The 25,080-nt window shown below is 44.8% G+C and overlaps 1 protein-coding gene across 2 annotated transcripts in view; it reads right to left on the reverse strand.

Moving 5' to 3' along the window:
• Positions 1–25,080, reverse strand: part of SUFU (SUFU negative regulator of hedgehog signaling) — a 118,980-nt gene that overhangs the window by 33,962 nt on the left and 59,938 nt on the right. For both annotated transcript variants that reach the window (XM_060100232.1, XM_060100226.1), the window contains exons 4-6: positions 4,075–4,217; positions 3,079–3,164; positions 2,722–2,794 (exon numbers count right to left, since the gene is read on the reverse strand). In XM_060100232.1, coding sequence (XP_059956215.1) covers positions 2,722–2,794; positions 3,079–3,164; positions 4,075–4,217 — 302 coding nt within the window. The remainder of the gene's footprint in view (positions 1–2,721; positions 2,795–3,078; positions 3,165–4,074; positions 4,218–25,080) is intronic.

Here is a 25,080-nt window from a genome sequence, read left to right on the forward strand (position 1 = left end):
ACACAGGGAAGAGTCCCCAGAGAGCAGAAGGGCCGGACTTCCCCTTGGTGCATTGCTGACTTGTTTGGCCAAGAATTCTGGATGGAGATTCTCTTCCATTTCTTAGACTGAAACGGGGGCCTGGAGGGCAGTGACCATCTTTAGACCCCACCAGAGGCCCTGCCTTCGCACAGGCCTTGACACTTCTGAGTCCAAACACTCTCCAAATGGCCTCAAGGAAGAGCTAAACACAAACACCTGGGATTTCTGGTAAAACAAAGTTGTGATGTTGGGCTTTGGATGAAAGGTCATCTGGGAGGCTCCCGCAGCCTTGTTCATAAACAGTCATGTAGGCCAAACAGAGCTCCTGAGTTAGTACTTCAGTAAGAGTCTGCTCCTCCCTGTCTGGGGGACCTTCTCCCCATGGCTCCACAGGCTCCAAACAGGCCTGCTGCTCGGCCAGGGAGCCCATCCAGGGAAGCACAAGGTAAGTTTACAGAGGGTCCTTATATTTTGAGACCAGTCAGCAGGTGGCCCTGGCCCGATGCCTCCTTCCCATCAATCCCATTCTCCTCTCCAGTGCTACCAGCAGCCTAGGCAAAGCTGGGGATTCTGAGCAGAGGCGTGGGAGGCCGATGACAGGGAGTGGCTCTCTGTGCTCTAACCAGGGGCGTGTGAGCCCTAGTTTGCTTGGGGTGGAGTCTACGCTTTTCCCTCTCCACTGGCCACCCTGAGGCGCCTCACCTAAGCAAGGAGCTCAGGACACCTCTTGGCTCAACAAGCTCAGCCCACTTACTTTACGAGTAAATAAGAAAGGGTGAGGACGCAGAGGAGTTTAGAGCCTTGTCCACGCACACAGCTGGCTAGTGGTAGAGCCTGGAGCAAAGGACCAGGAGCAGCTCCGAAACAAACGGTCCGCAAGCAGGCCCCAGGGACACAAGTGAGCACACAGGAGCTCCCACTGGGTGCACAGAGTCCCCAGGAAAGGAAGCTGGACTTTCTCACCAAGGTGCCCCTGCTTGCTTTTTTTTTTTTTAATATAATCCTTCTCTTTATAAATTTATTTATTTTTGGCTATGTTGGGTCATCGTTGGTGCGTGCAGGCTTTCTCTAGTTGTGGCGAGCGGGGGCTACTCTTCGTTGCGGTGAGTAGGCTTCTCATTGCGGTGGCTTCTCTTGTTGCGGAGCATGGGCTCTAGGTGTGTGGGCTTCAGTAGCTGTGGCTCACGGGCTCCAGAGTGCAGGCTCAGCAGTTGTAGCGCACGGGCTTAGCTGCTCCGCGGCATGTGGGATCTTCCCAGACCAGGGCTTGAACCTGTGTCCCCTGCATTGGCAGGTGGATTCTTAACCACTGAGCCACCAGGGAAGCCCCCTGCTTGCTTTTAAAGAACACTAGGCGCTCTGGGTCCTGCTGGCTGGCCTCAGGGGCGCCTGAAGACTAGGGAGGAGAACTGTTCTCAGCATGCAGAGAAAGGATGGGCTGCTTACCCTAGTAGCTTAAAGGATCAGGTGCTTTCTTAGCACTTGGCACTTAGGACAGGGGCCAAACAACAGCCCATGGTGCCCGTGCTGGATCCCATTGTGGCTGCAGAACAAGGGCTTAGGGAAACATAGCCTTCGTGGTTCCTGGTTTTTGCATAAGCAGAAGCTACAAAGAAACCAAGTTTAAAGTACAGATAACAGAGGATATCCTGGCAGCAATTGGAAAGCTGCAGTGTTCAAGGCACTAGGAAAACAGAGGAGCATCACCTGTGAATGAGCAGGCCTTCTGCCCAAGAACTCCCAGGTCTGCAGTAAGCAGCCCAGGGACTGCTGGCTACATGTCCGCCTGCTACCTCTCCTGGCTACCTCCCACCCTTCCTAAAGGACATATAACTCCTGGCAGCAGCCTGTGGCCTACCAGATTTTTACAGAGGCATAAAATGTTCAGAGATGGCAATGACCTGCAATGGGCAGGGGCAAAGGAGAAGGAGGCAGGCACATGCCAGGCACATTATTAGCTGTCTGCGGTTCCTGCTTCAGGAGCTGCCAATAAGAAAGGAAGTTATGCTCTACGTGGCTTTCAGAATTCACCTTCATACAGAGTGCTGCTTCTAAAAAACCCGAAGACAACGCTGACACTCTGTACAGGTGGGCCACAGTGAGTGAGAACTGCAGGCCTGTGTATAGAGATTTCCTTTTATATATGAAGGGATGCCAACCTAGCCAGGGGAGGAGCTCGGTGTCCAACTACCCAAGATGAAAAATGTATCCAAAAGGGGGATGGGATCATTAGACCAATCAGCGCTCCCCCCCTGCAGCTGGGCTGTGGGGTCACTATCACCTGTTCTACTGTTACAGGGTGGCAGTGGCAGTGGGGTGGCTTCCTGAAAGAAACTCTGTGTTCTTCTAAGAAGGGGACCATGGCAGGATGAGTACTGGGCAAGAAATATCCACTATACTAATTTTCTTTCCTTGCTAGTGATCCGATTTTTTCGTCAGGTTTATTGATGTATAACTTGCATTCAATAAAATCAATCCTTTTAAAATGCAAAAAAACATATGTCTAAGACATGTTTTCCTGGCCTGAAATCTCTGCTCCCTTATGTGCTCTGCAGAATTCAGAGGACAAATTCCAAATCATGCCATATTTCTACTCACTCACAAATAAAGCTCCTCCGTTTTCCCAGGATGAAAGCCAGTGTTATTTGGAAGAAGCCTAGGCACAGTGTGCTAGAAAGGTTTTCCTCACTCAAGACATACTTGCAGGTGTGGATCGATCTCAAATATGGTCTCTCCCCTCCTCATGTCAGTTATCAGCCAGGGGCCGCCAGCGCTGTGGACAAGGAAAGGAGACAGGATGGTAACTGAGGGTCTGGGGCTGATGGCTGGGTCTACAAGCCTGCCCTGTTTGCTGCCCCCAGCCCAGAACACAGGGGATTGGTTAGTGGCCAGAGACAGGGAGAGTGATCAGGAAGCCCCAGTCTGAAAACCCAGAGCCTGAAAACCCAGAGCCTGAGCAGCAATGTAAGGGGACACCCACATGTGGAGAGAAGGAGGGGTTCCCAAGCCCAGGCCCGGGGACCCCGCCCCCATCTCATAGTGCAGTGATGTACTCACATGGGTACTGTCCGCAGCAGCTCCAGGATGCCCTGCCCATTCCACTGCTGGGCTGCGTGGAGCTCCTCGGTGCAGACGCCAACAATCTGAGACCCCGGGACAAAGATGCCATTGTGCATTAATGGACATTCCTCCAATCCACCCGGAAGGTCAGCTACCCAGGCTCTCTTAGTATCACCCAAGTTGGGGGACCACAGGCAGGATCTGTGCTCAGGGGCTGATGTGTCCAAAGTGGGATGGTTCCCTTAGGAGGGAACAGTGGCCTGGCTAGCAGATGGATGGGTCCACACATAGGGCACTGAGGTCTGACCCTTGCCCTGCTGTGATGGCTCAGGGGGCTGGGTGACACAAAGCCTAGCCCTAGACTGCAGAAGAGAAAATCAGGGCCCTGCCAACTCAGGATGGGTCCCCAGCCCATGTCTCTGGAAGCAGGGGAGGTCCAGGGAGATGCTCCTGCCCAGTCTAGGATCACGGGGGTTGTAAACAGAGGAGATTTTGAGACCCTTCAAGCTTAGAACGATGACCAAAGGGCACCAGCAGCTCGCAGAGAAGCTCCCTTCCTTATCAGGGGCTGAGCCTTTGAGTAAGTCTCAAAGGAAACAACTGAACTTTCGCACAGACCCCACCATGATAACAAGCAGCCTGGGTGCAGCTGGGGTAGGTGCACGTCCCTTCCGGGTAAGAGAAAGTCCAGTCCAAAGCTGCCTGCTGGGAGGTCCTGTGCCTGTGGCTGTCTGGGTCTTCCCGAGTTCACAGAAATACCCTCCCTGCTATCCACTCAGTACAGCCATCCTTTCCTACCCAAATGGCCCCTGCCCCTGCCCCCTTACCCCACCTCAGCAGGTTAAATCAGGCTACCCGAATCTACCCGACAAACCATCAGAGGGACTAGAAAGTGGAAGAAGACCACAGGAAATCTCTGTTCCCCCACTGCCCCACCCAAGCCCTCCTGTCCTACCAGGAAAGGCTCAAGCCCAAGTCCAACCTGTGCCTCACCTGGAGGAAGGTAACCACCCCAAACGGTGTCTGCACGGGCTGCATCTGCGGGTCCTCTGTCAGCAACATGTGCTGAATTCTCGACTCACTGTTATCCAAAGGGCTATGCCAAGACACGTGGTCCCCGCTGCAGAAGGTGTTCTCTGTGGACAGACGTGAGGGTCCTCAGCGACCGAGGCCCTGCAGCCAGGCCTGGAGCCCGACCCGGGGTCTCAGAAGCCCAGGCTGGGAGGCTCCCCAGCCTTCCAAGGTGGCCCCTGTGAAGGAGGGGACGCATTCACTTGGATGGGAGCAAAGAGCATGGCTACTGCCCCCAAACCAAACACGTTCCTGCTCACCAATTCTGCCAGCCTTCAGTGGAAGATGACGGGCTGCCAGTGTGGCTGCTTGCTTGGCCTGGCAAGTCCAAAGACTTCTGGCATCTTTGCTTCCCCAGCACCTTCACTTATTCGGGTGGCAGGGGGGCAGCCACAATCGGGTCCGCCAAGAAAGAATAAAGTGCTTTACTGTTGGGACCATCCTGGCCAGAAGTCCACAGGGAGGCTGGAGGGCAATAAAACCCTTCACCTTGGAAAAACATACCAGGATTTCTGTGCGGCTGAAATAGTGTTCAAACAGGAACTTCCTGCCTTGGAGGGCTTTTGAGATCTGTCACCAGTATCTCACAGGTAGACAGATTCAGGGAATAGTTCCTCATTAGATGGAGGTCTGACTTTGCCTCACACACCTCGGCCTAGATGTGCAACCTGGAGGGGCAGCTGTTCCCATGAGGACACAGGCATTGGACCCAGGCTGCCCAAGAGAAACGTGCAAATACGGCCACCCTGTAGATCTCACTGTTGCCCTTCACACAGGCCCGCTGCTTTTTTTTTTTTTTTTTTTTTTTTGCGGTACGCGGGCCTCTCTCTGTTGTGGCCTATCCCATTGCGGAGCACAGGCTCCGGTCGCGCAGGCTCAGCGGCCGGCCATGGCTCACGGGCCCAGCCGCTCTGCGGCATGTGGGATCCTCCCAGACCAGGGCGCAAACCCGCGTCCCCTACCTCGGCAGGCAGACTCTCAACCACTGCACCACCAGGGAAGCCCAGGCCCGCTGCTTTAAAGAAAGATGTTTAAGGTATCACAGCCACAAGGGAAAAACACCCAGGTGCTATGATGTCTCCCAAACCCTGGACTCTCGTCTTGGGTGTCCTTCCACAGGTACTCTGCATTTACTAGCCTATAAGCATCTATAGGTCCTCTCCATTTTTTTTTCTTCACACCATTTTGCACATTTCCTTTAAAATTATGTATCCTGGAGATAATTTCATATCAACACATAAAGAGTTACTTCATTCCTTTTTTTCCCCAGTTTTATTGAGGGGAAATTATTATGTATAATTGACATTTAACACTGTATTTGTTTAAGGTGTACAACATAATGATTTGATATATGTATATATTGTTAAGTTATTACCACAATAAGCCCATCACCTCACATAGTTACAAATTTTTTTTCTTGTGATGAGAACTTTTAGGATCTACTCTCTTAGCAACTTTCAAATATACAAAACAGTGCTGTGGACCATAGGCCACCATGCTGTATAGTTACCTCCCCAGAACTTATAACTGGAAGTCTGTACCTCTTAACCCCCTTTACCCATTTCACCTCCCCCTCCCCCACCTCCTCTCCCCTATGGCAACCACCAGTCTGTTCTCTGTACCTATGAGCTTGGTTTTTGTTTTCTTTTGTTCGTTTGTCTTATATATTTTTTAGATTCTACATATAAGTGATATCATATGGTATTGTCTGTCTTTGTCTGACTTATTGCGCTTAGCATAACATCCTCAAGGCCCATGCATGTCCCAAGTAGCAAGATTCCATTCTTTTTTATGGCTGAGTAGTATTCCATTGTGTATATATACCACTTTCTTTATCCATTCATCCATCAATGGACACTTAGACTGTCTCCATATCTTGGCTACTGTAAACAACACTGCAGTGAACATGGGGGGGTGTATCTTTTCAAATTAATGTTTTTGTTTTCCTCAGATACACTCAGAAGTGGAATTGCTGGATGACATAGTAGTTTCTGTATTTCATTTTTTGAGGAACCTCCATACTATTTTCCAAGTGGCTGTACCAAGTTACATTCCCACCAACAGTACATAAGTGTTCCCTTTTTCCACGCTCCCACCAACACTTGTTATCTTTTGTCTTTTTGATGACAGCTGTTCTAACAGGTGTGAGGTGATATCTCACTGTAGTTTTTACTTGCATTTCCCTGATTAGTGATGTTGAGCACATCTTCATGTACCTGTTGGCCATTTGTATGTCTTCTTTGAAAAAAGGTCTATTCAGTTCCTCTGCTCACTTTAAAATCAGATAGTTTGTTTTGGCTACTGAGTTGTATGAGTTTTAATTTTTTTGTATGAGTTATTTTTATATATTCGACATGAATCCTTTATCAGCTGTATGATTTGCAAATATTTTCTCCCATTCAATAGGTTGTCTTTTCATTTTGTCAATGGTTTCCTCTTCTGTGTAGAAGCCCTTAGTTTAATGTAGTCCCACTTATTTATTTTTGTTTTTGATGTCTTTGCGGTCAAAAAAAAAAAAAAAAAATCACTGCCAAGACCAATGTGAAGAAGCTTACCCCCTATGTTTTCTCCTAGGAGTTTTATGGTTTCAGGTCTTACGTTCAAGTCTTTACACCATTTTGAGTAGAGTTCTGTGTACAGTGTAAGTAAGATAGGGGTCCAGTTTCAATTTTTTGGATGTGGCTGTCCAGTTCTTCCAACACTATTTATTGAAGAGACTATCCTTTCCCCCATTGTATATTCTTGGCTCCTTAGGTGTAAATTAATTGACCACATATGTGTGGGTTTATTTCTGGGTTCTTTATTCTGTCCCATGGATCTATATGTCTGTTTTTATTTATTTTATTTTTAAAATAAATTTATTTATTTATTTTTATGGCTGTGTTGGGCCTTCATTGCTGTGTGCGGGCTTTCTCTAGTTGTGGTGAGTGGGGGCTGCTCTTCGTTGCAGTGCATAGGCTTCTCATTGTGGTGGTTTCTCTTGTTGCGGAGCATGGGCTCTAGGCACACGGGCATCAGTAGTTGTGGCACGTGGGCTCAGTAGTTGTGGCTCACGGCCTGTAGGGCACAGGCTCAGTAGTAGTGGTGCACGGGCTTAGTTGCAGTGCACGGGCTTAGTTGCAGTGCACGGGCTTAGTTGCTCCGCGGCATGTGGGATTTTCCCGGACCAAGGCTCGAACCCATGTTACCTGCATTGACAGGCAGATTCTTAACCACTGCACCACCAAGGAAGTCCTATATGTCTGTTTTTAATGTCAATACCATACTGTTTTGGTTATTATAGCTTTGTATACTGTAACTACCTCAATCTTTTTTTTAAAATAATCATGAAGTTTGTATATTTCATCCTGAAATAGCTGAAACTGTCAACTACTTCATCCTTTATATAGCTGTATAGTAGTTCATTGTCTGTTACTTATTTTATTTTATTTATTTATTTATTTATTTGGCTGCATTGGGTCTTAGTTGCAGCACATGGGATATTCATTGTGGTATGCGGGGTCTTTCATTGTGGCGTGAGGGCTCTTCATTGCAGTGCACAGGCTCTCTAGCTGTGGCACACGCAGGCTCTCCAGTTGTGGTGCACAGGCTCGGTAGTTGTAGCACATGGGCTTAGTTGTCCCACAGCAAGTGGGATCTTAGTTCCCCGACCAGGGATTGAACCCATATCCCCTGCATTGGAAGGTGGATTCTTAGCCACTGGACCACCAGGGAGGTCCCTGGTCTATTACTTATGATCTGGGAATTTCAACGGTTGAGATCTCTTCACTTTTTATCAATATTTAAAGTAAGGCACATCTCCAGGCAGAGCCAATCATAAACCCCCAAACTTCCCAATTTCTGCGTGGCCCACTCCTCCCAGATTTTTTCTCCTTTTACAGTAGTGTGTGTCTACAAGCAGCATGCATGATCTGCAAGTAAGAAAACAATATAACAAGTAAAAAGACTGAATTAGTCATTAAAAGCTTCCCCCACAATAAAAAGTCTAGGCCCAATGGCTTCACTGTAAATTCTACCAAACATTTAGAGAAGAATTAATACCAATTCTTCATAAACTTTTGCAAAAATTAAAAGAATATCTAACACTAATTCATTCTATGAAGCCCTGATACAAAAACCAAAGGCACTGCAAGAAAAGAAAGCCATGGATCAATATCACTTATGCATAGACACAAAAATCTTCAACAAAAATACCAGCAGACTGAATACAGCCACATATAAAAAGGGTTATACACAATGACCAAGTGAGATTTATCCCAGAAATGCAAGTTTGGTTTAACATAAGAAAAATCAATGTTATTTACTATATCAATAGAATAGAGATTTTTTTAAAAATCACATGATCATCTCGATAGACAGAGAAAAAGCATTTACCAGAAAAAGCATTTACCAAAATCCAATACTTTTTTAAAAAAATGAATTTATTTATTTAGTTAGTTAGTTTTGGCTGCGTTGGGTCTTTGTTGCTGTGTGGGGCTTTCTCTCTAGTTGTGGCGAGCGGGGGCTACTCTTCGTTGCGGTGCGTGGGCTTCTCATTGCGGTGGCTTCTCTTGTTGTGGAGCATAGGCTCTAGGCGCACAGGCTTCAGTAGTTGTGGCGCGTGGGCTCAGTAGTTGTGGCTTGCGGGCTCTAGAGCGCAGGCTCAGTAGTTGTGGCACATGGGCTTACTTTCTCCGCGGCACGTAGGATCCTCCTGGACCAGGGCTCGAACCCGTGTCCCCTGCATTGGCAGGTGGATTCTTAACCACTGCGCCACCAGGGAAGTCCCAAAATCCGATACATTTTAATGACAAAAACACTCAAACTATGAATAGATGGGAACTTCCTCAACCTGTTAAAGCGTATCTACAAAAAACCTACAGCTAACATCACACTTGATGGTGAAAGACTGAATGATTTCCCTGTAAGATCAAGAACAAGACAGAGTTGCTGCCTCTCACCACTTCTATTCAATGTGGTGTTAAGAGGTTCTAACCAAGGCAATAAGGCAAGAAAGAGAAATAAAAATCTGGATAGACTGAAAAGGAAATAAAACCATCTCTATTAAAGATGACATGATCTTATACATTGAAAACCCTAAGGAATCTACTTAAAAACTAACAGAAAAAACAAGTTCAGCAAGATTGCAGGGTACAAGAATAATATACAAAAGTCACTTTATTTCTATACACTAGCAAGAACAATTTGAAGATAAAATCTATAAAATAATTCCAGGGACTTTCCTGGTGACGCAGTGGTTAAGAATCCGCCTGCCAGGGCTTCCCTGGTGGCACAGTGGTTAAGAATCCACCTGCCAAACTGATTCACTTTGTTATAAAACAGAAACTAACACACCACTGTAAAGCAATTATACTCCAATAAAGATGTTAAAAAAAAAAAAAAAAAGAATCCACCTGCCAATGTGGGGACATGGGTTCAAGCCCTGGTCTGGGAAGATCCCACATGCCGTGGAGCAACTAAGCCCGGGCGCCACAACTACTGAGCCTGTGCTCCAGAGCTCGTGAGCCACAGCTACTGAGCCCGTGTGCCACAACTACTGAAGCCCGCACGCCTAAAGCCAATGCTCTGCAACAAGAGAAGCCACCGCAATGAGAAGCACAAGCACCGCAACGAAGAGTAGCCCCCGTTCGCCACAACTAGAGAAAGCCTGCCCGCAGCAACAAAGACCTAATGCAGCCAAAAATAAATAATATAAATAAAAATAAATTTTAAAAAAAGAATCAAGTTGGATTCCTTCTTTAAACCATAAATAGAACTTAATTCAAAATGGATCACAGGCCTAACTATAATAGTTAAAACTCTTAGAAGTAACATAAGAGTAAATCTTCTGACCTTGGATTAGGCAATATTCCTAGATAGATACCAAAAGCACAAGCAAACAAAGAGTAGATAAACTGGACTTCATTAAAATCAAAACCTGTTGTGCTACAAGAAAGTGAAAAGAAATATAAATTGAAACCACAATTAAATAACCACTTTACATCCATTAGGATGGCCATTATAAAAATAAAAAAATAAAACAAACAAAAAACCCCAGAAAATAACAGGTATTGGTGAGGATGTGGAAAAACTGGAACCCTTGTGCAATAGTGGTAGAGATGTAAAACAGTGGAACTGCTTTGGAAAACAACTTGGTGATTCCATGAAATACTAAACATGGAATTACCATATGACCCAGCAATTCCACTAAGTATATACCCAAGAGAAATGAAGACATGTCCACACAAGGACTTGTATCTGAATGTTCACAGCAGCATTATTCATAATAGCCCAAAGGTGGAAACAACCCAAATGTCCATCAACTAATGAATGAATAAATAAAATGTGGTATAACCATACGATGGAATATTATTTGGCAACACAAAGTGCTGAAGTACTGATACATGTCACAACATGAACAACATAGCAAAAACATTATGCTAAGTGAGAAGCCAGTCACGAAAGGCCATGTGTGATTCCACTTATACAGAATGTCCTGAGTAGGCAGATCTATGGAGATAGATTAGTGGTTGCCTAGGCCTGGGTTGGTTAAGGGGGAATCGGAAGTGACTGGTCTGGAGTTGCTTTTTGGGGTGATGGTGTCACAACTGTGAACTATAAGATATGTGAATTATATCTCAGTAAAGGTGATTTATTAAAAGAATAAAGAAAATGCCGTAGGCGAAAGGGAAGAATCTTGCGGGAGAGGAAAAGTGGGAGAAGCAAGGCCCTGGATTGTTACTATCACTTCAGGTTAAGCAGCCTGGCCCAGGAGAAACCTAAGTTGTAATGCCCAGACATCACAGCATTTTATAGTCCAAATCACCTCAATGATCACCTACTCCAGCATTTTCATTTTCTCCAAATGAGGAAAGGATCCTCAAGACTGCCCAACATCATGGAGCAAGCCAGTGAGGATGGGCACAGTGTAACACTTCTCAAATATTTTTTGTTTTTTGAATTTTATTTATTTTTTTATACAGCAGGTTCTTATTAGTTATCTATTTTATACATATTAGTGTATACATGTCAATCCCAATCTCCCAATTCATCACACCACCATCACCCACCCCCGCTTTCCCCCCTTAGCGTCCATATGTTTGTTCTCTACATCTGTGTGTCTATTTCTGCTTGCAAACCGGTTCATCTGTTCCATTTTTCTAGGTTCCACATATATGCGTTAATATATGATATCTGTTTTTCTCTTTCTGACTTACTTCACTCTGTATGACAGTCTCTGGGTCCATCCATGTCTCTACAAATGACCCAATTTCATTCCTTTTTATGGCTGAGTAATATTCCATTGTATATATGTACCACATCTTCTTTATCCATTCATCTTTCGATGGGCTTTTAGGTTGCTTCCATGACCTGGGTATTGTAAACAGTGCTGCAGTGAACATTGGGGTGCATGTATCTTTTTGAACTATGGTTTTCTCTGGGCCTCCTAAACTTTTGAGTCATCCATAACACCTGTTAGGATTTTTGACATATCTATGTACACCTGTACTGTCACCTACATGTATTTTTCCCCCTAAAATTGACTCACTTTTTTTAACCTAAACAAACTTACTTTAAAAGAAAACTTCATTAAAAAAAATTAAAAATAAACGGAAACTTCATATCACTGTACTAAATAATAAGGGAAATAGAGAGAAAATCAGTGTTGCTCACCGTAAAGTGGAAGATAACGACTTCAAAATAATTCAATGAAAAAAATGTTATTAATTTATAACTGATACTGTTGCCTACCTAACATTGTTAAAAACTGAAATGAACAAGAGTTAAAGAGCTGTTAAGAGGTTTAAGGAGTCATACCAAACTGACAAACTCAGCAGGATTGAATCAGAAGGGGGAAGACAGTCCTCCCTATTCATGTCACTGAATGCCTTGTCCAGTTATCACTTAAAGTCTCTTGCTGGCTTTGACAAACCCTGGCAGACTGGTTAACCTTGCGTTGGGAAGGCCCCGTTCCTATTTGCCTCTGCCCCTTACTAGCTGTGACCCTGGGCAACTTACCCAATCACAATCTATAAGCCTGTTTCCTCATCTTATAAGCAGGAAATAGTGTGCCTACTCAGTGTGTGCTCCACGTTATTACTCCTGTACTGGAATACAGTATAGCTACTCCCATCCAGGTCCCAGTCCCTTTACCAGAAAACAGGACCGGCCACAGAACCTGTAGCTAACAGCAACTGCCAGTAGGTGGCACCATTGCTCCTGGTTTAAGGAAGAGCTGGGCCAGTTAGCTCCCTCCAGCGCCCCACCTCTAGCTGACTAAGGCTGGAAACAGGGAAGAGGCTACAAAGGTTTGGAGTCATAACCAGAAATAACATCGATTTAAAAATAAATGTTGTACCAACCCACACTGTTGAAATGAAATACGAATGACCAAAAGCTACTATGTACAGACAATTTGGGAAGGGGCTTAATTTAGGCAGCTTGGAGACAGGCCCCAGTCGCTGTTCCTGGACCAACACACCAGCCTGCGGGATCCAGAGTGAGTTAAAGGCAGGAGGGGGAGGACAGAGTGTTAACTACCCACAGAAAGGTTCAGAGAGCATGTAGCTAACAACCTCCCAGCCCTGCCTGGTGGGGGAACCAGACTTATTAGCTCTGCTATGGCCAAGAAATGGTCTTTCTTAACAATGAAAGAGCCTTGGTCACAGTTTTCAAGCCTGGGACAAAGCCACAATGGGCTCATTCTTGAGCCAGCCTGGTCTTTATGCCCCGGATGCTCAGCCCCATTCTGTGTGGAGCCACCGCGGGTCTCAGCACTCAGGCCCAGCGCCCACCCCGGGAAACCCTCAGACCCTTCAGAGGGGTTTTCAAATGCTAATGATGCCTCGGTTGGAGGCCCAGCTGTTCAGTCCAGTGGTCAGAGGCGCTCGCTCCCTCTCCCTTCCTCTCTCTGGTTCCCTGAAGGGTCCTTACCAAGGTATTAGGATGCAAGTCCCTGAGACCCCAACCCAAACAGCACAGCAGAGGAGCCACCAGGGCTGTTCCAGGTGAGGCCTGCAGGCTTACTTCCCATTCTCTTCCTTCCTCCTCTGAGCTCTGCCTTCCAGTACCATGAGAAACTTCCCTCGGCTGCAGCCTGTTTGGCAAATTCACACCATTCCACGGTGGCAAAGAGAGTCCAAAAACTACTAGGTTCAGTTCTGCCCCTTGCTTTGTTTAAAGAAAGGTTTCATCACTCAATGTCTCTTTCCCCATTAACAAACAACTCCCTGGCAAGAACTCTTAAAAGGTGGGGGTGCCGTATGGCTGTGCAGATCCTAACTGACCCCTCGAACTGGCTGTCACCCTACCCCACTTCCCAAACATCCAGCTTTCGTCATGGTGGTTTGAAGTTGGACTGTGCCGGATATAAAAAGTTAGCAAAACCTAGGGAAATGGGTTGCAGAAGAAAACAGCTATTGTTCGCAAAATAATCAGTGCTGCCTTTGAAACACTGAGAAACAAGTGCATTCTTCAAGAGTTCTTAATTCATCCCAGCTCTGGAGAGTGACTGTCTGTCTCCATTCTGTGTGGAAGGACAGGCCCAGTGGTGTTTCACACAATAGCTCAGAAAGCAATGTCCCACCCACAACGTTCCATCTCCGTGGTCAGAATCCATATGCTTGGTCGGAGGAGAAAGGGTTAATGTTGTCTTTTGGAGCCCCAAAAAGAGGGTTTCTCATGGCTGACGCTTGGAGGCCCATGTTTGGAGATGGCTACCTGCATTCCAGAGACAGAGAGCAAGGGCAGGAAACCCAGCTGAACTGCGCCAGGTGTCAAAGGGGTGGTGGGTCTGCAAGAAGCGTTTTAGGGAGTGCAGGAAAATGGAAGGTGGATCAAAGCAGGTTGGTAGACTGGAGTCTGTCAACTTTCTTTTTTTAAAGTCTTTACTGAATTTGTTACAATAGTGCTTCTTCTGTTTTATGTTTCGGTTTTTTGGCTGCAAGGCATGTGGGATCTTAGCTCCCTGACCAGGGATCAAACCCGCACCCCCTGCACTGGAAGGCGAAGTCTTAACCACTGGACCACCAGGGAAGTCCTGGAGTCTGTCAACTTTAAGGTCAAACTTCTCAACAATGGGGTAGCCGTCACCGTCTCTCAAGAAGCAGTTTCCATCCCTCTCACCTTCTTGGTGCTCACAAAACACTTTGACAACAGAGGCCTAAGTGTCTTATATGAAGACACAGCACTGGTTCCTAAGAGGGCTAGGCAGTTTTTCCCTGAAATGCCAGATGTTCCAGACACGCCCCCAGCAACACAGACTGCTGAGAGGGGAGGGTCAGGTAGCCTGTCCTGTCTCCAGAAAGTACCAGGATGAAAGCAACACCCCGGGCGGGAAGAATCCGGCAATGGCCTCACCCCCCTCCTTCCTGAGAAGGCCCACTGGGGGCTGCTGCAGCTGGGCCCAGAGAAGGCTTCCTCTGAGACTGGAAGAGAGCCCCTTCAAGTCAACTGAAGGCCCATGTACTGAACTACATTTACAGGGGCAGAAACACAAGTCTGCACAGGCACAAGCAGCCTCTTGATACCCCGGCAAGAGGAGACAACCTGGAGGTTTTGCTGAATGAACCAGGCCTGGCCGAGATGGTGGAGGAGGTGAGGTCCAAAGACAGTCCTGTGGGCCTCTGCCCAGTCCAGATACAACTAATTGAAGCCACTTAGTCCGCCCACTGCCCCGCTGAATCCCCATGTAATCTTTTTTTTTCCCCCCATGTAATCTTATCCAAATTTCTAAGCCCAGGTGCTTTCTCCTTGCTCCAAGCCAAGCTATGGGGAAAGGAATGGGGTTGTATATGCCTCATCTATTTGTTTCATGGTATATTTCCAGAAAAGAAGAGCCTACAAAATTTAAGAGGTCATAGGGTGTAGACAGACTGATGTCACTGCCACAGATTACATTTCTGGAGCCTTTTAACACACTCATGAGATGCTATGTTCATTCTGGGGAGGGGGTGACCCGAGGCATCACACAGAGGGCACTGCCCTCACTGTCCAGCGCCAGGACTCCTCTACCTCCACCTGACAGCACCCACCAAAGGAAGGGCAAAGACCACCTTCTTGCCGGTTAAGATCAGTGCTCACCTTCCCCTGGTAACTGCAACTCTCCTTCCTCCAGGGATCCAAATAAAGCCGTGAGTGAACACTTCCCCGCCCGCCTGCCCCAACTCCCCAGCCCCAAGCCAAAGCTAAGAGTTCAGTTCAGAGCCTTGTAGCCACGGCCCACCCTAGGAACCCTGGATGGCAGCTGAGAGCAATATGTATGTATATCACATAGGAGCAAAAAACAAATCCGTCCCAGGTAATTCCCCTTTAACACTTGAGTGCTGTAAGGAGAGAATAAGAGTGGGATGCTCTGGAGCTTAGAGGCTGCGATTGGTACAAAACAACAGAATCTGGCGTCCCTGCCCTTCTCTACACACATGCACAGCAGACAAGATGCTTGTAGGGAAGGAGATCTCAGGAGCGTGATTACACAATCGCCCCACTGCAGCGTTTCAAATCAAACTCTCCCAAAGAAAGGCCGAGACAGGATTCTTTCTTCAAGAAAGAAAAAAAAAAAAAAACCCCACAAAACAAACAAACAGCGTGTGGAGGAGGGAGAGAGACAGATTCTCTGTCCCTGTGTTAATGGGCCTTCGTGGTGAGCAGGCAAAGCTCTTCGTAGCTGAGTGGATGGTGTGGACGGTGGCCCGTTGCCAAGCTTTTCCAACCCAGGCAAGTGGTGGAAGCAAGGATTAAAGCCCCCTTCCACCTTTTAAAAGTCCTGAAGGCAGTTTCATGACTGGAAAAGTGAATCTGAGTGCTTGGTTAGAGAGCGTCCCTCATCTAGTTCTGTGTGATATCAGTCTGGCTCAATGTGGCTGCAAGACACAGCTCGGGAAGTGGGTGTGCTGTACGGCTTGATTAAGTAAAGAAGAGCGAGAGGAGACGTGTTTGTTCTTACAAAACTGAAGGGGAACTGAAAGGATGTTCCTTCTAGGTTTTGCCCAGAATCAAAGGAATTGCCAAGGATCAGAAAGCCAGCCCAAGGAGACTCAAAACTGTTTCCCTATGTATTTTCTCAACAACCTCTGGCCCTCCACCTTCCTCCCTCTCCCTCAAAGCCACAGACACAAAGGCAAATGGTGCAGGGGAAGGAAGATGCCTTTTATAAGCAGAGCTCAGCAAAGCTACTGCAGGGAGGGCAGGAGGCTGACGGGCTGCTGGGGGCCCCCAGGGGCCTTACCCAAAAGCGAGTCTCAGGACTGGCTCTCTACCTGGCAGTCGTGATGCCCCCAGAGTCTGACTGTGGATCCCAGACACTCGCCTTGTGTCCGCACGTGCAGGGCCCTGGCCAGACACCCTCATTCTCCCCCCGGTGATGGTGAGGACCTTGACTGCAAAGGGAGCTTGTAGGGATTTATCCGCCACGGCTCGCAGCTGTCACTAGTCAAAGCCTGTTCCTTCACCCACTATGGGCCATGCCCTCCTGTAAGGAATTCAGGGCCTTGCTCACCACTTCAAGAGAGTCTTGAGTCCTAAGCTGGCAGATGCTTCCACTTGTCTTTTAAAGCAGCTCCATCTGTTTAGACACCTGTCAGTATGGAAAGGAAGAGGCTTCTGCCCAGAGGCCTGTAAATGGGCAACACCCGCCCGTGCTCCTCTCACTCTCCTGAACCGGCACAGAGGACCTGCCACCTACACGCAGGGAAGATTCCAAGCTCTTCTGCTCTGAAAGCCAAATTAACTAAAAAGGTTTTAAACTTGCAGCACCTACGTACATTTCAATCCCTCAAAATGCCAAGAGATGATTTGGAGCTTTAAAATCAAGCACTCCTTCCACCTTTTTCCTAAAGAGACTACTATTTAAATCCACAAGAGGGCTTCCCTGGTGGCGTAGCGGTTAAGAATCCACCTGCCAATGCAGGGGTTATGGGTTCGAGCCCTGGTCCGGGAGGATCCCACATGCCACGTAGCAACTAAGCCCATGTGCCGCAACTGCTAAGCCTGTGCTCTGGAGCCCGTGAGGATCAACTATTGAAGCCCGCATGGCTAGAGCCCATGCTCCACAACAAGAGAAGCCACCGTGATGAGAGGCCTGCGCACTGCAGTTAAGAGTGGCCCCCACTCTCTGCAACTAGAGAAAGCCCGCGCGCAGCAACAAAGACCCAACTCAGCCAAAAAAAAAAAAAAAAAAAAAAATCCACAAGAAAATCCATTTAGTTGCCAGGCGTATGTAAACTAGCACAGTCACTCTGGAGGGCCACGTGGCATGGCAGAATCTATTAATAAAAAAGATACATTCGGGGCTTCCCTGGTGGCGCAGTGGTTGAGAGTCCGCCTGCCGATGCAGGGGATACGGGTTCGTGCCCCGGTCTGGGAAGATCCCACATGCTGCGGAGAGGCTGGGCCCGTGAGCCATGGCCGCTGGGCCTGTGCGTCCGGAGCCTGTGCTCCGCAATGGGGGAGGCCACAACAGTGAGAGGCCCACGTACAGCAAAAAAAAAAAAAAAAAAAAAAAAAAAAAAGATACATTCAGGGCTTCCCTGGTGGCGCAGTGGTTGAGAATCTGCCTGCCAATGCAGGGGACACGGGTTCGAGCCCTGGTCTGGGAAGATCCCACATGCCGCGGAGCAACTAAGCCCGTGCACCACAACTACTGAGCCTGCGCGTCTGGAGCCTGTGCTCTGCAATAAGAGAAGCCGCGACAGTGAGAGGCCCGCACACTGCGATGAAGAGTGGCCCCCGCTCGCCGCAACTAGAGAAAGCCCACGCACAGAAACGAAGACCCAACACAGCCAAAAAAAAAAGATACATTCCCTTTGACTTAATCATTCTACTTCTTAGCATCTATCCTAGAACAAAATGTGCACAAGGAGGAATGAACAAGGATGGTCACAGCATCTGTGCACTGTTTGTGATAATGGAAAAATGGAAACAACCCGAATGTGCATCACCAAGAGAATGGTTAAATGATGGCCTAGCCATACTACCAAATCATAGGCAACAGTAAAAAAAGAATTAGATAAAGCTTCATATATTGACATGGAAAGATCTCCAAGACATACTGTTACTTGAAAAATCCAACTGTGAAGAACAGTACAGTTTCACTTATATTAAAGAAGGAAAAAAAAAAACCAAACCCAAATCATTTCTTTAGGTATCTAGAAGAAGGTGAATACACAGAAAACAATGTCTGGATGGTCATACAGATATGTTGCTCCTTTTAGGGGAGGGGCCTGAGATTGGGTCGTGTGGTCAAGGAGGACTTTGACTTTATCTGTAGAATCTGAATTTTTAACCTCCAAAATGTATTTATGTATTATTGGTATATTTTAAAAAATAAAATTAGAAAGAACTCCTCCTTGATACCTCGGGCACGCAGCTGAAACTCCTTAGCAGCTCTGGCAGCCACCATACTGGTTACCACGCCACTCACTCTGGGTGTAGTGATACAGATCTGGACTGGCCAGGAAGCTAGGAGGCCACCCTTGGCTCACATCTAACATGTCACCAGTGGCATTTTCACCATCTAAGCTTTTAAGTTCTTAAACAAATGCCCCACCTTCTCCTAAATTAATCAGACTGGTGATGCTGGTCCTCTTGCCATAGATTTCAAACTTTTGCTGTTACTTTATTTTTCTTCTTCTCTTGGTGGTTATGGTCAGTTACATAAAAACAATCCCCTTTCTTGGGCTTCCCTGGTGGTGCAGCGGTTAAGAATCCACCTGCCAATGCAGTGGACACAGGTTCAAGCCCTGGTCCAGGAAGATCCCACATGCCATGGAGCAACTAAGTCCACGAGCCACAACTACTGAGCCTGCGCTCTAGAGCCCGCGAGCCACAACTACTGAGCCCATGCGCCACAACTACTAAAGCCTGCACGCCTAGAGCCTGTGTGCCGCAACAAGAGAAGCCACTGCAATGAGAAGCCCGCGCACCGCAACAAAGAGTAGCCCCTGCTCGCTGCAACTAGAGAATGCCAGCACGCAGCAATGAAGACCCAATGCAGCCAAAAATAAAATAAATTAATTTAAAAAAAATCCCCTTTCTCTCCCTTGCAATTTTTGTTCTTAGTCCTATTTCTGTACACTGTACATTGTTTCTTATGAGCACTTCTAGCATTCTTACGGCTCAGGATTAACATTGCCTTTGAAAAATCTAAAATCTAAGATCTGTAGACATAGCTATAGACCAACAACCTGATAGGCCCAGGTGAAGATGGCCACACATACCTGCTATTCTCATTTTTTAGGGTAGACAGAGCTGATGCACTTTTGCTCTGGAACAAAGCTGCCTTCATATCTCCGAGCATTTCTGAGTCAAAAAACTTTAGCACAGCCCTCTTTTTGCCTAAATTCCAAAAAGGAAGGGCATTTTGCCCCTTTGCAGAAGTCTGGAAATCTGGAGGGACACACTACTCTAGGATATACCTTTTTGCTTTGTTGTCATTTTGCGTTTGCTTTGGGAGTGGAGAGTTGTACTCTTAGCACATACAGGCTAGGGAGGTGCAGACAAAACAATCCTCTCTGTTTTTCCTTCAGGAGAGAGGATGGTGAAGACAGGATGTGGCTTCAGAACCTTTCAGGGGAAGAACCTGCCCTGGCCTTACGTACATAAAGCATTTGGTTTCCAAGGAATATGAAGAGAGAAACCTTCAGGAGCCAGGTAAGGAGTTAAGTAAATGAAAGTTATCTCAAGTGCTACCCTCATTAAAGAAAATGTCTACCCTCATCCAGACTATGAGTTCAAATGTAAGTGAGAGTGGACCCATTCAATAGCAGGCCGGGGGTGGAGCTCAGTGTTTCACCCCAATACTCTCAGGAAGAAGCCATCACCGAGTGAGTCACTAGATTCAGTCTGGTGGCAGGGGAAACTGATGGACCAATCAATCAAACCAATAAACTTCACCCTCTTCCCAGCCACCAACCATGGTGAAACAGGAAAAAGGAAAGCATGTGGTATAGAGGTGACCTGAGTACTACAGAACACAGTTTCCAAGGAATTCTCTTACTTAATCCACTAGGACTTGGCCAGCCCACCATACAGCTTTGTACTTCAAACCTCTCCAAAGTACATTAAAAAAAATTTTTTTTTGCCACTTCTGGTCTGAAACTTAGGCTTTAGAAACAAACAAAACTTAAGGTGAATTTCCAAACAAAGTAGAGAAAATAATACAATAAATTCCCATATACCCATCACTTGGCTTTAGTAATTATCAACTCATGGACAGTCCTAAATCATCTATAACCCCCGCCGCACAACTTCCCACCCTAACCTCACATGGTTATTTTGAAGCAAACCTCAGATATATCATTTCATCCATAAATATTTTAGTATTGATCTCTAAATGGTAAGGATGCTTTTAAAAAAACATAACCACAATTATAAGCATCAAACCTAAAAACTTGGACAGTAGTTTCTGAATATTATCAAATATCAAAGTTATTGTTCAAATTGACCTTCCATAAATGTGTTTTACAGTTAGTTTGTTCAAAGTACTATTCAAACAAGGATCACACCGTGTATTTGGATGGTTTACTTTTTAAGCCTTTTAATCTCAAAATTGTATTCTTCTTTCTTTTTTTTTCCTTGTTGAAGGAAATGGGTTGTTTGTCCAGTAGAATTTCCCACAGTCTGAATTTCGCTGTTTGCATCCCCATGCTGCTCTGTCCCTTGGTGTTTCCTGTAAATACCAAAGGTTAGAGCTAGAGGTTGTGATGTTAGCAGCCAATGATGACAATTGCCTAGATCTAATATTTCATTGGAAAGTTCCAAAAACTATTCTATCATTCTTTACAGTTTGTAAGCCGCAAATCGTCTCTAAAGTTACCTTGAGGTAATTTTTACAGGAAAGGCAGATTAAATGTGTGGTTCTTTTCCTTTATTTGCCAGTTTTCAGAATAATAAATTGTCATATCTTCTAAAGATGATCAGTGAGGTTTTTCTGTTGTTTGTTTGCCTTTTCTTAAAAATTTATTTTTTGAAGTATAGTTGATCTACAATGTTAATTTCTGCTGTACAGCAAAGTGATTCAGTTATACATGTATATATATATACATATATATATTCTTTTTCATATTCTTTTCCATTTATGGTTTATCACAGGATATTGAATACAGTTCCTGTGCTATACAGCAGGACCTTGTTGTTTGTTTGTTTGCCTCTTTAAGTATTACTATGAACACATAGATTTTAATATATCTGCTGTGTTTCAATCACTGCAGTTGTTACTGTTATTAATACTTATGTTGTCCCCTCTTTGATTGGTGGAAGTCTTTACAATAGACTCCTGAGTCTGTTGATATGACCTTCACAGTCTTTGGTAGCTTCCTTGTTTTCTAGTATAAAAAGATGTTGTAGGCTCGTCTTGTATATTTTCTGCCCCGGATCTGGAATCAGCCACTTCTCCAAAAAGCCCTGATTTCTTTTAATGGGGAATAATATATAGTGACCAAGATCTGGACCTAGAAGTGTCTACTGCTACTGGATTGATTATTGTTTCCAGACTCTGTTAATGAAGAGATAAAATACACTTTTTTAAAAAAAGCACACCTCAGGTTTATCCTGATATTTTCAGTTAAAATTTTAGAATACAGCATTTTAATTTATTTGATTTTATATTTGTATTTTTTTCTCTTATGCTGAAAATATTGGTTTCTAACATAATTATTTGCATTATCCTATTATACACATATACTAGTTTCAGAATAATAGTACCAATAGTATTATGAACAATATGATACTGAAAACAGCTTTTTTTTTTTTTTTTGTCTGTGTGGTATATCTATTAGGGATATAAAGTCTGTTTTAAAATCTATGTGTATTGGTTTTTGGGTTTTTTTTTGCGGTACGTGGGCCTCTCACTGTTGTGGCCTCTCCCGTAGCGGAGCACAGGCTCCGGACGCGCAGGCTCAGCAGCCATGGCTCACGGGCCCAGCCGGTCCACAGCATGTGGGATCTTCCTGGACCGGGGCATGAACCCATGTCCCCTGCATTGGCAGGCGGACTCTCAACCACTGCGCCACCAGGGAAGCCCCTATGTGTATTGTTATGACATCATTTGGATATGCTGTGAATTTCATTTGCTTCATTTTGCTTTTAATTTTTAGGAAATGTGGCAGGCCAACTTTAAGGCAGCCCCTGTGATTCCCCACCCCCCTGTTCACATCTTGTATTCTCTCCCTTTGAGCATGGGCAAGGCCTGTACCCTACTTCTTTCCGAGAGAATATGGCAAAAGTGAAGGGATTTAACAGATAATTAAGATCCCTAATCATCTGATTTTAAAATTTTTTATTTTTACTTTTTGCTTGTATTGAAATATATATAAAATAAAATTTACCATCTTAACAATCTTTAAGTGTACAGTTCAGTACTGTTAAGTACATCCACGTTGTTGTGCAACCAATCTCCAGAACTCTTTTCTTGCAAAACTGAAACTTTGTACCCATTAAACAACAACTCCCCATTCCCCCCCTCCCTCTAGCCCCTGGCAACCACCATTCTACTTTTTGCCTCTGTGAAGTTGACTACTCCAGGTACCACATATAAGTGGAATCATACAATATTTGTCTTTTTGTGACAGGCTTATTTCACTTAGTTAGCATAATGTCCTCAAGGTTCATCCACGTTGTAGAGAGTGTCAGAATTCCCTTCCTTTTTAAGGCTGTATAATTTTCCACTGTACATATACACTACATTTTGTCTATCCATTCATCTGTTGATGGGTACTTGGGTTGCTTCCATCTTTTGGCTCTTGTGAATAACACTGCTATGAACATGGGTGTACAAGTATCTCTTGGAGACTCTGCTTTTCAATGTTTTTGGATATATACCCAGAAGTGGAATTGCTCAATCATATGGTAATTCTATGTTTAATTTTTTGAGAAACCACTGTACTGTTTTCCACAGTGGTTTTACATTCGTACCAGCAATGCACAAGGGTTCCAATTTCTCCACATCCTCGTCAACACATTATTTTCTGGTGTTTTCTTTTTTTTAATAGTAGTCATCCTAATGGATATGAGGCCCAATCAATGATTTTAATTTGATTATAAGGGAGATTATTTTTGGTGTACTTGACTGAATCAGGTGAAAACCCTTAAAAAAGGACTGTAGACACACACACACACACACACACACACACACACACACACACACACATCAGAGACTCTTTCTGCACTGCTGGCTTTGAAGAAGCAAGCTGCCTTGAATCCTACAGCCATAAGGAAAGGAATTCTGCCAACAACCTGAGGGAACTTGGAAGCAATCCCTCCCCAGTAGAGCCTCCAAATAAGGATGCAGCCTGCAACTACTTCGATACCAGCCTTGTGAGACCCTAAGCAGAGGGCCCAGCAAAGCTGTGTCCAGACCAATGACCCAAAGAAACTAATAATAAATGTGTGTTGTTCTAAGCCATTAATTTTGTGATAATCAGTTTTATAGCACAGAAAACTAACACAGGAAAAACATTCATTTTGGTTTTTGTTTTATAATTTTTTTTTCAGAAGACATCTTTTATTTTTTCAATATCAGGTAGTAATGTCATTTCCTCCATTATTGATATGCATTAGTAATCTTTAAACAAAACAAAACAAACAAGACAATCTTCTCATCTAGAAATCTTCTCTATATTATTACCCTTTCTTACTCAAATTTCCTCAATGCTTTTGTAGAATATAATGAGGACCCAATTATACATCTGGTTATAAACTATCAAATTTATACAATGTGAAATATAGATCAATCACAATCTGTTTATAAGGACTATTTTGGTAACATTATAGTCTTTTTTGTTTGTTTATAAAATTTACATCACTCCAAAGTCATAAATCTAAAAACAAAGTATATTCAGAGAAGTCTGGCTTCCCGTCCTCTGCATTCTGTTCCCTCCTTCTCCCATAGATCACCATTTTAAAAATAATATGGTTTACACTTCCACTTAAAAATATATAGAAAAAACATGTTTTCTTATACAAATAACTTATGGTACATACTTTTCTCCACATTGCTTTTTTTTTTTTGGCTGCTGCACTGTGCGGCCTGTGGGTTCTTAGTTCCCTGACCAGGGATCGAATCCGTGGCCCCTGCATGGGAGTGCAGAGTCTTAAACACTGGACGGCCAGGAAGTCCACATTGCTTTTTTTTTTTTTCTTTTTTAAGATTGCAATGGCCATAGTTTTATTTTGGTCACAACATTACCGTATATTTGATTCTGTATCCCTGAGTATTCAACAACTTTTTAGGCTATATGAAAAAGAAACTTCTTTGCTTTGACTCGTTTGCCCCCATTTTAAGCAACAACTCTGAGGACACTGCACAGGAGCTGAGGCAGTTCCACTGGTTATCCTCATCAACGTCATCATTATTACCGCCAAATATTTTATTGCACAGATAGAATGATGAGTATTCATATTCCCAAACATAACGTCTTAATGTATATTGAAATATCTGAAATAGAATGGTTGGATTTATACATTTTTAAGAGACATCTTGCTAACAGAGTGTATTCTACTTACATAACCAAGATCATAAATCTATAAACCATGCTGTATGAATTACAAGAAAGATTGTAACTGTACTTTACTCTGCGGTAAACTGACTGTATTAGAAGCCCCAATTAATACCCTCTCCGAATTCATATATTTTAACTGTAACTTTGTAGACCCTTCCCTCTCTGACCCTAGGTTTGGACAGGAGGCTTACTTTGGCCCATGGGACAGCAGCAAACACGAGCAGAGGCCTGACAAAGCATGCACACATTTCCACGTCTTCCCATGGACCCATTGCCGTTGTGAGAAGATGCCTGCACTAGTTATTACAAATATGTGATGTTTCAAATATGATAAAAAAATGCTTCAATTAGTAGCTATTTGTGAATATCTTTTCATATTTTTGCTCATATGTCTGGGATTCCTAGAAGTGAGATTGCTGTATCAAAGGGTAAATAGATAAGCATTTTGCTAGAC

Source organism: Mesoplodon densirostris, chromosome 1 (assembly GCF_025265405.1).
Source record: "Mesoplodon densirostris isolate mMesDen1 chromosome 1, mMesDen1 primary haplotype, whole genome shotgun sequence".
In the NCBI taxonomy this organism is placed as follows: Eukaryota; Metazoa; Chordata; class Mammalia; order Artiodactyla; family Ziphiidae; genus Mesoplodon; species Mesoplodon densirostris.